Source organism: Kogia breviceps, chromosome 4, assembly GCF_026419965.1.
Source record: "Kogia breviceps isolate mKogBre1 chromosome 4, mKogBre1 haplotype 1, whole genome shotgun sequence".
Classification (NCBI taxonomy): Eukaryota; Metazoa; Chordata; class Mammalia; order Artiodactyla; family Physeteridae; genus Kogia; species Kogia breviceps.
In genome coordinates, this window is record NC_081313.1 from 115,003,064 (window position 1) to 115,016,435 (window position 13,372).

The 13,372-nt window shown below is 43.5% G+C and overlaps 1 protein-coding gene across 12 annotated transcripts in view; it reads right to left on the minus strand.

The window, feature by feature from the left end:
- The window catches only part of KLHL3 (kelch like family member 3), a 124,854-nt gene that overhangs the window by 35,693 nt on the left and 75,789 nt on the right, over window positions 1–13,372 (minus strand). For 10 of the 12 annotated variants that reach the window (XM_067031681.1, XM_067031686.1, XM_067031684.1 and 7 more), the window contains one exon: window positions 10,964–11,073. The exons of 1 other annotated variant lie outside the window; for it this stretch is intronic. In XM_067031681.1, the coding sequence (XP_066887782.1) occupies window positions 10,964–11,073 (110 nt within the window). The remainder of the gene's footprint in view (window positions 1–10,963; window positions 11,074–13,372) is intronic. One more of the 12 variants, XM_067031683.1, reaches the window with a different exon arrangement.

Consider the following 13,372-nt stretch of genomic DNA (forward strand, 5'->3'; position numbering starts at 1 on the left):
AAAAACAACCAACAATAACAACTAGTAATAAGACAAAATACTTTCTTGCGCCAGAAAGCAAGAAAGTGCTCAAAGATTAAGGGGGATACAACGAACAGACACAGAGTGAGCTAGATGGCGCTTTTTCATTGACGACGTTTGGGACAATTTAAACATCAAAAAGAATAATGAAGAAATCAGTTCTGCGCTGACTGGGAAGGGGCCAAAGGAAACTTCTTCTGGTAATGGATATGTTCTTTATCTTGATAGGGCGGGAGCTATATAAGCATATGCATTTGTCAAAATGAATCTAACTTTACACTTAATATCTATACATTTCACTGTGTGTAAATCGTACCTCAATTTAAAATACTTTTAGTTAAAAGAAAAGGATAGTAATAAATCATAACCCAAAGAATAAAAAAAGAATCCATGAGTCCATAAGTACACTTTAAAAAGTGTGGGAAGGGCTGCTCTTCCCAGAAAAATGCCTTCTAATAAGGTAAAAGGGATGACAGAATAAGAAAAACACTGTTTTGCAACCACCAATGTAATAAATGATTCAGCAAAGATCGTCTATAGATGCTGAAATCACTGGGTGAAAAGTTGTTGGGAAAAAAGATATTCACGATTCTCAAAGTGTCACCTGACAGATTACTTATTCATTACATGGGGAGAGTGGGGGAGCTTCAAACGGGTATATCTGACAGATACCACCTTTAACAAGTGGTCAAAGTCAGCACCACTAATAAATAGGACAAATTTATATTATTGGGTTGGCCAAAAAGTGCCTTCGGTTTTTAAGTGAAAATAAAAGACACATTTTTCGTTTTCACCAACAACTTCATTGAACAACATATTCACCATTTTGTTCCACTACCTTCTGACATTTTTTCAGGCAACTTCATAATTCTATCTTCCCAAAACGTTGTATCTTTTTGAGCAAAGAACTGTTCCAGGTGCCTTTTACAGTCTTCCAGGGAATTGAATTTTTTTCCATTAATAGAATTTTGTAAAGACCTAAATAAATGGATATCTGAAGGTGCACTGTCTGGTGAATACAGCTGATGAATCAGAACTTGCCAGCCAAGCTGTAACAGTTTTTGCCTTGTCATCAAAGAAACATGTGGTCTTGCATTATCCTGATGGATTATGCATTTTCTGTTGACTAATTCTGGACGCTTTTCGTTGAATGCTGCTTTCAGTTGGTCTAATTGGGAGCAGTACTTGTGGGAATTAATTGTTTGGTTTTCTGGAAGGAGCTCATAATAGAGGACTCCCTTCCAATCCCACCATATGTATACACATCATCTTCTTTGGATGAAGACTGTCCTTTGGTGTGGTTGGTGGTGGTTCATTTTGCTTGCCCCACGATCTCTTCCATTCCACATTATTGTACAGTATCCGCTTTTCATCTCCCGTCACAATTTGCTTTAAAACCAGAACGTTTTCATTATGTTGAAGTGGAGAATCGCATGCAGAAATGTGGTCAAGAAGGGTTTTTTCACTTAACTTATGTGGAACCCAAACATCAAAGCGATGAACACAACCAAGGTCGTGCAAATGATTTTCAACACTTGATTTGGGTATTTGAATAAGTCAGCTCTCTCCCACGTAGTACAACATTGATTGTTCTCAATTAATGTCTCGATTTGATCGCTATCAACTTCAACTGGTCTACCCAACCCTGGAGCATTGTCCAGCGAGAAATCTCCAGCACAAAACTTCACAAACCACTTTTGACATGTTCGATCAGTCATAGCACCTTCTCTATACACTGCACAAATCTTTTTTTGCATTTCAGTTGGTTTTTACCTTTCTTGAAATAAGAAAGCATAATATGTCGAAAATGTTGCTTTTTTCCTTCCATCTTCAATATTAAAATGGCTACAGAATATTCACCAATTTTGATGTCTTTTTTTTAATGCATGCAAATATGACAGCTGTCACAATACAATCTAACAAAATTGTTTCAAATGAAGTTAAAGACAACTAAGTGGGACTTCCCTGGTGGTCCAGTGGTAAAGAATCCGCCTTCCAATGCAGGGAATGTGGGTTTGATCCCTGGTCAGGGAACTAAGATTCCACATGCCGCAGGGCAACTAAGCCTGCGTGCCGCAACTACTGAGCTTGCACGCCTCAACTGGAGAGCCTGCGTGCCACAAACTATAGAGCCCACATGCTCTGGAGCCCGAATGCCACAACTACAGAGCCCACGCACCTTGGAGCCCATGCGCCACAACTAGAGAGAGAAAAAAACCCACATGCCACTAGAGAGAAGACCACGCGCCACAGCAAAGAGCCCACATGCTGCAACGAAAGATCCTGTGTGCCTCAACAAACATGCCATGTGCCACAACCAAGACCCGATGCAGCCAAAAATAAATTTTAAAAATAAATAAATAATAAATCTTAAAAAAAAGAAAAACAAAAAACTAAGTGCTACTAGAGCCATCTTATGGAAAAAACCGAACAAACCTTTTGGCCAACCCAATACATTCCTGAATGTGATTTAATGAGAGGGAAACAGCATCCCCTAGGTAGTATTCTTTCTAAAATGTTTAACCTGAATCTTGTAGTGAGGAAACAATCAGACAACTCCATGTGTGGGACACTATACAACACAGGTGTCCTGGATTCTTTGAAACTGTTAGCATTATGAAAAACACTTAAAAACAAAAAAAAAAGGCAGGGAGATAGTTCTAGATTAAGGGGATTAAGAGACATGAGAACTAAATGGGAGGCATGATCCTTGTTTGAATCATGGATTAAAAAGAAACAACCATGAAAGACTTTTTCTGAGACTGTTAGGAAATTTGAATGCTAACTAGATATTTCTTTGGTATGATAATGGTTTATGGCTAGAAAAGGGAAATTCCTTGTTCTTAGGAGGTGCAAGCTAAAATACTAGGGGTAAAGTGTCATGATGTCTGCCATTTACTGTCAAATGATTCAGCAAAATACAAGATTAAATAGAGAGAGAGAGAAAGAGAAAGCAAGTGAAGCACAATGTTAACAAATGGTGAATCTAGGTAAAGAGTATATGACTGTTCATTCTTTCCAACTTTAGTATAGGTTTGGAATTTTTCAAAATAAAAAGTGGAAGGGAGAACAAAAGAACACAACCAAACTGGTGTAAATGATTTTCAGTGCTTGATTTGGATATTTTGAGTATGTCAGCTATCTCCCATGTGGTACAACGTTGATTGTTCTCAATTAATTTCTCGATTTGATCTCAATCCTACAACAAAATTTACAATTTCAAAATTCAAAGTTGAAAGCTATACCTCCTGGGGTGGGTAAAAAACCTCTAATTTTTCTTACCCTAACTATATATTTGTGTGTATTGATATGTTAATAATGCTTTGGCCCTATTTCCTAAACATATACTTAAGTCAGGCTAAGCATACTCAGATTGAACAAGATATCAGGAAGGAATCCATCAGAAAGGGAAGGGAAGGGAAGAGAGATGAGTGGAATGGAACAGAAGGGAAGGAGCAGTATGTATGTATAGTTTGCTACTATTTCTATATAAAATAACCTATATGCGTACAAACATAGACACACACACACACACCATGGAAATTCTCCTTGTCTAGTTCATTTTTTAAAATTATTAACTGTCACAGAGCTATGTGTCTCACCCTTATCACATTATTTTGTAAACAGTTGTGTGTTTCTTCAAGTAGCCCTTAAGATCCCTGAGAACAGAGACCTTGTCTTACTTGCTGGCCCATAACACACACTCAAATATGTTTTAACGAATGAATGGACAAATGAGTTCAGAATAAGCATGTAAGCAGGCTGGAACAGACAGCAGGACTGGGGAAGCAGAGGCTGGTATCTTGGTGGGGAGGGCAGAGCCAGGCCACAGACCAAAGGATGCTGGAGACTCCTTGCTTTTGCTGCGTTAGGAGGTGGGCAGCCATGGTCCTGTTCTGCCCTGCCCTGTGGTTACCCACACTTCCTTCCACTTCCCTTTACTGGACTGTAATTCTTGCAGGGTGAGAAGTGTACCAGCTCTGTCTCTGCACTTCCTGCCACTGAGCACAATGCCAGGCACAGAGCGGGTGACTGGTTGAGAAAGCTTTCATGAAGAATGAACTGCAAGGCCTTGAGTAGGTGGGATTTACTGATCACGCCCTTCCCTGTCAACCAGCTTAGTCTTTGTTATAAAAGCTGCAAAGCAGGCTGAGTCTAATGACGTTGATATTTAACCTTATCTTTATTTTTGGCTTGACTTGTCTAACTGGTTCCACTCAGTTGCACTGTTTACTTACTCAGCTGTGAAAGCCACAGCACTCGGCAGCAACGGTGACCTTCTCAGCAGCTAGCGAAGGCCGCATATTTTTTTCATTTAGACGTCATGCTTGGAAAATAAGCAAATAAACTTCCAACTAGCCTATGTGCCTAAAATCGCTCCCAATGGCCCCTGCCATCAAAGGACTGGCCAAGACAAAGGGGCAACAGGTAGCAGCGGCAGCAGTTCATGTCCATGCTGTGTCAGGCCCTGCACCACACTCCCCAGAGACACTGTAACTATGGACTCTCCTGACGGCCACTGAGTAGACACTCCTGCCCCTTATTGATTGACTCATCCTAGTCCAGAGCCAGAAAGCAGCAGGGCTGGGCCCACACAAGCCCATCTCCAGTGCTCAGGCTCTTACCCCTTAGTCTCAGCAGCTACCCAGCTGGCAAACCTCAGCCAACAGGCCACACGCACCTGCTTTTGTAAATAAAATTTCCTTGGAACACAGCCACACTCACTCATGACAAATCGTCTACGGCTGCTTTCACACTTCAACAGCAGAGCTGAATTGAGACTCTGTGGTCCACAAAGCCTAAAATATTTACTATCTGGCCCTTTAAAGGAAAATTGTGTCAACCCCTTGTCTGTAAAATCTAAGCAGAGACCCTGTGGCCTCAACCATGGGAAGGGTGATGTCTACTCAGATGAAAATACTTTTCATGGGCCCCACGATGAAATAATTGGCTGCCCACATGGCACACTTAGGGTTTCACTTTTAGACAAAGAAATAGCATCATTTACTCACTGCTTCATGTTCCAGAACCAATTTCTTGAGTGCTACGAGGTTGCTATGTGGAAAGGAGATGGAGGAAATTTGATTTCATCGTCCTCGGCTCACACCTCCAACATAAGCACAAGCCTTGGCCAGAATATACCAGATGAACCCGACCCTTCTACCTCACCCCCTAAGTTACAGAGGCAGCCAAGCCAGATGTTCCTGCACACTGAGTAAAGGGGGGAGCCCTTTACTGGCAAGGGGAAAGGTCCAACAGCTCACGAGATCCCAACCAGGGATTCAACCCAGGCCATGGCAGGGAAAGCCCAGAGTCCTAACCACTAGGCCACCAGGGAACGCCCAACAAGCTCTTGAATAGTAATGAGTAAGGGTCTCCCCATCGGGGTGGGGGTTCATTAATAAAGACCAGGGGCCTGGGTGGCAGACACAGTCAGCTTCAAATCACAGAGCTGTCTACTGTCAATAAGCCTTAGTCTCCTCCTCTCCAAATGGCCTTGAGAGCTGTTGTATTAGAAATGATATGCAAAACAGTATGCTGGGTAAAAGAAGTCAGGCACAAAAGTATGCACACACCAGGATTCCATTCATACGAAGTTCAAAAACTGGCAAAACTGATCTACTGAGAAGTCAGAATAGTAGTTTGGCTTCTTGGGATGGGGGGCAGTGACTGGAAGGAAGGCCTGGAGCTATGTTTCTTGATCTGGATGCTGGCTTTGTGGGTGTTACGTTTTGTAAAAAGTTGAACCGTGCACTTTGTATTTGCTCATGTCTCTGAGCTTACTCCAAGCTCACTTACTCTGAGCTTTTTTTCAACGATGTGTGAAATAGTCACAGTGAGCAGCCAAGATAGATTTTTGGTCCTAGCGTGGTGGTATGCACGTCATAGGCACTTACTGAACTGCGCTCTCCAAAGGAGAGCAGTAAGAAGAGTAACACTGACTCAGGGGCCCAGGCCACATCATTGTCTGCAGGCTGAGGATTTGGCAACTCTAATGCTGACCTCAGAGTGTGGCAGGGCTGCCAACAGCTCGGCCTAAGCACAGGATGTACTTCCTTGGGCGCTGGATGATGCCTCAGCAGCAAGCACTAAAGCCCAGCCTACTGGCTGAGGAGCTCCTGCCCACACCCCAGACCGACCACCGGTGCTGGCGGGAGAGGCTAGGAATTCAGACAGGAGAGCCTGCAACACTAATGATCCCAGGAGACAAGGTTCAATCCTTCTAGGAGATAAAATATCAGAATTTGTCCCCTGATGAGAGTTTTAGGAGACAAAAGTATATAAAAATGTGATCATGCAGAGAGAAACTAACCTGTTCTTCTCATTATAATACATACTTGGCACTAATCTAATTTTTTGAAGAAACTCAACCAATTTCTTCCTGACCTGTATCTAACATGTGGCAATTTCCCCGTTAGTTCTTACTCTGAGAAGCCTCAATAGTGTTTCATAAGAAGGCATGGAATTCTTGAGAAGTAGAAAGATATTTACCAGCTAGGAAAGCAAAGATTCCAAAAAGTCCAATAACCAGCAACTCAGTGGCAAAACTGCAGTAGAATTCAGGAGTCATATCTCTTCTCCTTGCAGTGTTTGTCCTGGAAGGTTGCTTACCCTGCCCCTGGGTCAATGAGGCTGCCCATGGTGACAGCTGAACTTCGTGTCTCAAAGGGTATGCAAAAAACAGGCTTTCTGCTCACAGGGTTAGCTCTAACCTTGCAACACCTCCCACAGGAAAGAATCAGGTGCCTGGGAGGGGCTTGCTTCTCTGTGTTTTCCCTCTCACTGGGCAGGGGTAAGCAGGGGAGAGGGGAGGAAAGTCCTAACCAAAGAACTAGTGATATTGTGATTCCTACCACATCCACTTGTCCTCTCTCAAATAACAGGAATTTTAAAACAAAAACCACACGGAGGAAAAACAGGAGAGAAAATGGCAAAGACCCATGCCTCCCTCCGACCTCTAGTTCCCACATTTCTCCTTATTCTCTGGAAAAATATTAAAATTATCCCCATAATATCAGCCTGGCTCAGAGTCCAGCCCCAGTCTGCCTCTTCATTCCCTCGGGGAACGTCTGCTGAGCACCTCCTAATGCCTCCCAAGCCTCTGTGTCAGGACTGTGCATGACACAGAGATGGCTAAGGTACCCTCACAGCCCTCAAGGAGCTTGAGTGTAGTGAAGGGGATGTGTCATGGGCAAAAGCAAGTGCTCTTGGAGGAAGAACAGCAACTGAGCCCTCATAGAGGCCCAGATGGTGCTGGAGGTGCTGGCGACCCAGAGACAGCTACCACCCTCAGCTCCTGCCTGGCACAGAGCTGCAGGTCACGCCAACCACCCAGACCAATATGGGGCCCGGGAAGAGCTTCCCCTTGGGAAAGGCCCCAGTCAATGGTTACATGTATCACCTCATTTCATCCTCAGAACAGCTCTATAAGATGCTACACTATCATTACCCACCTTCACAGATGAGAAAACTGAGACCTAGGTTCTTTTATTCATTCCTTCAATAAATATTTTTTGGTATCTACCATGGACCTGACACCACTCTAGCAGCAACCATAAGATAGTCAAAATTCCTGACTATACATGTTGTATACATTCTGGTAGGAGATAAATAACTGGCCCAAGATCACTCAGCTTGTTTAAGTAGTGGAGCCAAGATTGAATTCAGTTATTCTGGCTGCAGAACCTATACTTTCAAACTTCCAACAAGCAAGATGTCTGGGCCCAGCCACAGACACTTAAAAATCATCATTAATAGTAAGATACCACCTTTTCTCTATTTGAAGATACATAGTTTTAAGATGCATCTGAAACCTGGCTGCATTTTATATGTTGAAAGAAACCTGTGGGCTGCTGGTAGAGAAGTAAGTCATAATATAACTGATACTGCGGTTCAAGGGTAAATTTCGCTGAATACAGGTCATTTGACTGCCGACGCAATTGAATTTTCTTCAAATGTTAACATTAAATCAGTTGGATTTTAACTTAAATGAAGATCCCTGATACCACTTCAAATACACTCAAAAATTTTCACTATATCGCAAGAAAAAGCTATTGTGCGTGCAAGCGATTATACCTATCACACGCAATGTAATTAAAGGGAGTAGAAATCACCAAACCTCTTGGAACAGATCACAGAATTTTCAAAGCCTTAAGGGTTAGCGTTCAAATGACAAACATCTAATTGTCAAAAGCTTCCAGCTATTTAACTTCCAGCAATATGTGAGCAATTAAGGGGAAAAAAAAATATGGGTTTTGCCAAAGAGAAAATGCAGGCCAAACCTCACTATTCATTAATAAGACTCAAAATTACATAGCTAACCTTAAACATACCAAAGGGTTCAAGATCATGAGTAATATACATTCTGAAAAGCATCACATTAACTCTGAAGTTACACATAACTTCTGAGAACCAAATATGATACACAACATCAATAATGTGAAAAATACCTACACTCCAAACTGATTCTACAGAAAGAGGAACCTATATGTAAGCATGTGAATAAATGAAAGTCACTATAGACAAGTTTTAAGAGTGTACATCTATCTATTGCCATGTTTCTTTGTTTCTGGAAAGATGCAATTAACACCATGCTTTGTTTCACCATTACCAATGGCAAATCAATACCATTACCATTATCACTGGTACCTCCAAATAGAGAACTGTGATAATTACAATGATAGCTGCCATTTATTGAGCACCTATCAAACACCGTATTTGACTTTTTTCACTCATTATCTCTAATCCTTGTGACAACTCTATAAGGGAGTCACTCTTTAGTATTTCAGTTTTAAATGTAAGTAAATTACGGTTCAGAGAAGCCAGTGACTTCTCAAAGTCATACAGTCAGTAAGCATCAAGCTGAGCATGGAACCAGTTCTGCCCAAGTCCAAAACCCAAGTGGTTTCCAGGGCACTATAATGCCCCTCCCTATTAACAACCCACCTCCACCCCTGTCCTGGCATAGCACGCATAGATAAGCCCTCACCTAAAACTTACTGTGATCCCAGAGAAGGATGGGCCAGGATGAATTTAAGACAGAAGGGTCTCCCTCTCAATCCAACACCCTAAGTTGATTCAAATCCTGCTACTTATGTGCCTGCTTCCAATTTCTCAAACTACACTTGAGGACATGATCAAGCAGACCCTAAACTGGCCAACAGCAGCCAAATGACTGGTTCATTCCGTCAAATTGTGCCAATTTGGTAGCACAGTCCAGAGAAGAAAGTACACAAACTTAGCAAGAAGCGAGGAAAGCCTCTCCATTTCTGAGGCTGGGGCAGGAAGGGGCCTGTGGCCTGGCCAGAAGCATTCTTTCCCCTGGAGGTGCTGTTTCACATCAGCTAATGGAAGCAGAGACCTCCCTAAGCCTACAGAAGGGTCCAGCTTGTGCCAGTCACCTTCTGGGGATCCCCCTGAAGTCTCAGGACAGCCCATAGTTCCAACTGACAACTGCTTTTCCTCTTGATCAAACTTTTGCTGGACAACAGGCAGGGGCTTGTGAATTTCACACCCATTCTCTGGACATGTACCTTGGATGCACTCTCATCTCCAACATAAAATCCTTCTCAAGGGCTTTTCCTTGAATATTCCCTCAGGAAAGGGCCTAAAGCTTGGATGCTAAGATTGGACTAGGACAATTCAAGAAACATTTACTGAGCATCTCTGAGGCTGAAGAGGTGAGTAAGGTGTGGTCCCTCCCATCAGGGAACTCACAAGTGAGTGGAGAAGGTAAGACCAGCTCAGAACTAACTACAATATAAAGCAGAACAAGGTTAAGTGTTATCCCAGAGGAAAAAGGGATTAATTCCAGATGCACAGTCAATAATCAATTCAGCTAACACTGACTAGGCACCCACTAGGTAGCAGGTACTATACTAGGCATTTTCTATAACTTATCCCATTCAATCCCCACAACCACCCTGTGGAACATGTTCTATTACCACCCACACTTTACAAATGAGGAAATAGATGGAGAAGCAAAATATCTTGCCCAAGGTCACATAACTGATTTGTAAATATTAGAGATGAGATTTGGGCCCCAGTGGCCAACATGGAAGCATATATTATTTCCAGTATAGTAGACTGAATCTCCTGGAGTAAAGAAATTCTTCCTGGTAGAAGAAAAATCTGAACTGTTTGGGAATTCAACCAGGTGAAGGGGGAAGTAGAGAATATTCCTAGCATAGGATCAGAGATAAGGAAGGCTGGGAAGTAGGATAGATCAGCAGTCACAGGTCAGGTAAAGCAGGGTCAGAAGTCAAGCTTCTAGCACAGAGGAAGAGGTGTGTGGTCAGTGAGTCAGGGGACTGGGGTCAGGAGACCTGGGTTCTAGTCCTGGCTTGGCCACCGAAAAACTGTGTGTGACCTTCAGCAGTTTCTATCCCCTCTTTGGGGCTCGGTTTCCTCATCAGTAAAAATTCCAATTCCCTATCGGAGTAGATGTTCCCCAAAGGTCTGCTCTGGCTTAAATGCTCAGTGATACTCACAAGAGGCCATGTGGGACTAGGGTTAAGACCAGGTGACATGCAAACCAGCTGAGTGACCTTGAACAAGCTAATTAAATCCTCTGAATCTGTTTCCTCATCTGTAATGTGAGGACAACAGCGATGCCTGCTTCACATGGCTGAGGTGAAGGCTGAGCGAACTGAAGAACATCAAGCACTTAGCACAGGGCTTGGCAAACTATAAACGTTTAAGAAAGGGAGGCAGCTTTGTCACCAACATCATCATCACCATTACTCCTTCTTTAAAGGGTCCATAAAGTGAATGTAGTGGTCGTGGGCCAGAAAGCCTTTTTTAAAACAAAAAAAACAAAGGGACAAAAAAATTAAGATTTTTTTTTTATTTGAAAAAAAGAAAAGGTCTCATTGAACCACAAGTCCTTCCCATGACCACCTCACGAGAGAGGCTCCTGTTTCAAAGAAGGGCTATGTCATACCTTCTCTTCTGAAGAAACGGTCAGCTTGTCACTGGATATCAAGCTGCACACCTGGTCCAGACTTAGGCTAAGAAATTCTTCCCCCAGCATCACCTCTGGAAAGTGCTGCTCTGTTCCAAAAAAAGCAGAAGTTCAGAAAACAAAGTTATAACACACTCCTGCCCTTCCATGAACCAAGACCATGACAATCTGTGGGATTCAGAGCAGAGTCCTGGGAGCTCTGGGGGAGGCAGGAGGCAGAGAGAAAGGCAGACATCCTGGCTGGAAGGAAACCAGCCTCTTAATTCAGCAGCAAAGGCATCCCCCTGTGTGACCCTCTGTCCTGAACATCATCACAGAGGAAAATGGGGCAGAGAGATGCGAGGTTATATTTTTTCCATGCTCCATGAGATTAATAATGGTGTTGCAGAGAAGCCTCACAGGGGCCTGCCTACTTAACTGAGCTCATTTCCCCTCAAGGCACAGGCTGGCAGAGTTGCAGATGGTGCCCCCTGCAGCTCAGCCAAACAAAAGTGGGTCAGAACTGCTGTGTGGCTCAAAGTCTCTGGGGGTTCTGGTAGGAAGTCAACATTAGAAGGCTGGCAGAAGGGTTCATCCCATCTTGCCCAAGTCAAGCCTGCTATAGTGAGAACCTGGTTCACAAGAAGGCTCAACTAAGCTTCTGTCCAGGTGTGGCACCAACACAGCTGGCGCCACCACCACTGGGAACAGTCCACAGTGGCTAAGCCTATATATTTGCCCCAGACCTTGCTCCTTCCTTGGTCCTCACAACCCTGCACCACCGTCCCAGGACCATGTGTGCTCCTTGCCCTCCAGGCCTCTCCCCGTCCTTCTGTGGTGGCCCCACTCTGCCCTGAGAGCTTCTTGGGTAATTCCAGAAGCTCCCCACCCCCCACTTGGCCTGGCTGGCCCCTGGAGTGAGATTCTAAGTCCCTCCATGCCTGGGAGGCTGCTGAAACATCAACTCTGCCACAGCTGTACAATGAAAAGGAAAATCAGAGCATGCTAATCACACTCATCAACTTCTTAGAAACCCAACAAACGAAGAACTTAAGGTTTAAATAATTTCTTGCAAAAATAATTTTTAACTTTTTATGTTGTAAGAATTTCAGATCCAAAGAATTCCCATATGCCTTTCATCCAGATTCCCTAAATGTTAATACTTTACTCTCAATGACTGAGTTATAAATAATCTTTTCCATCTTTCACTGGACAAAAAGGGCTCCCCACTTGCTCCCCACCAGCCTAATGATATAACTGAAGCCACAATTAAAGCTCACCCATCCTGAGGCTCAGGGATGCTTGTACAAGATAAGACAAATTTAAAAGTCAGATCTTTTACAAATGGAAGCAGCTGTCAAAACGTGAGAAGCTGGTCTTACTTCTCTATATGTCAACAGAAAAAAGCCTTTAGTTAAAGCATAGATTTTAAGTATGACATTCAAAACACCTCCCTAACTATGGGAATATTTAAGACTAGATAGTGATTTTTAAAGTGTCCATTCCTAAAGATTTTTAAATAAAAGCCAGTGAACAATTTTCTTTGGACAATGGGAATTCATTCTTGGCTCAGAGGCTTGGAAAGTAACAGGATTCTCCCTATACACTCTTTCTAGCCCAAGAAGTCTTTGGACCAGAGTCTCCCAATGTGTTGGCAACACCCAAGAAACAGCAGAGAGAAAGCTGACAAAATATAGGACAGGGAGGCTCTGTGGACTAGCCTCGGCTGAGCTCAGCAGGTGAGTCAGGCAAACCAGTGCCTACATCCCTGTGGCCCAGAGCCATACCTGGTCTTCCCACCTTTATCTTTGGTTGACTGAAAAACCTAACATTTGGAGGAGTGAAAAGAACAGGAGGAGGTGAGAAAGTAAAATTCTGAGCTGTAAGGAATTCTTCCTCAGAGCTCAGAAAGCCAAAAGTAGATGAGCTTGGGTTTTGAAAAGGAGGAAGATAGAAGTGCAGTGATGTGTATCCTAGGTGACTTGGTGAACAAACCAGAAGTCCTCAAAGATAAACCAAGGCAGGAAGTAGTCAGCCCCCCACTCCTCCCCATCTCTCACACTCTGGGGCATTGCAGGATGTGAATCTGGGTCCCTTCTCTCTGAAGTCAGCTGCTTATTTGCCCATCAGGAACCTCCCACTGAAAACCTTCAGAAATCCTCCCAGGAAGGAGCATCTGGTGGGGAGGAGGCAACAAGGGAGGTATTGGGCAGGAGCTTCTCACCCAGGGCTGGCACCCCAAGATCCAGGAGATTTGTGAGGCATGAGCAGGAAGACACAAAGAAGGGGGCCCAGACAAAAACTCCTTCCCTTCCCCCTTTGGTCTGAGGGCAGAGGGCCCAGAGTCTGAGGATCAGAGACCCCTTTCTGTTAGCAACACTCAAGACACAACAGGATAGAAAAAAACAG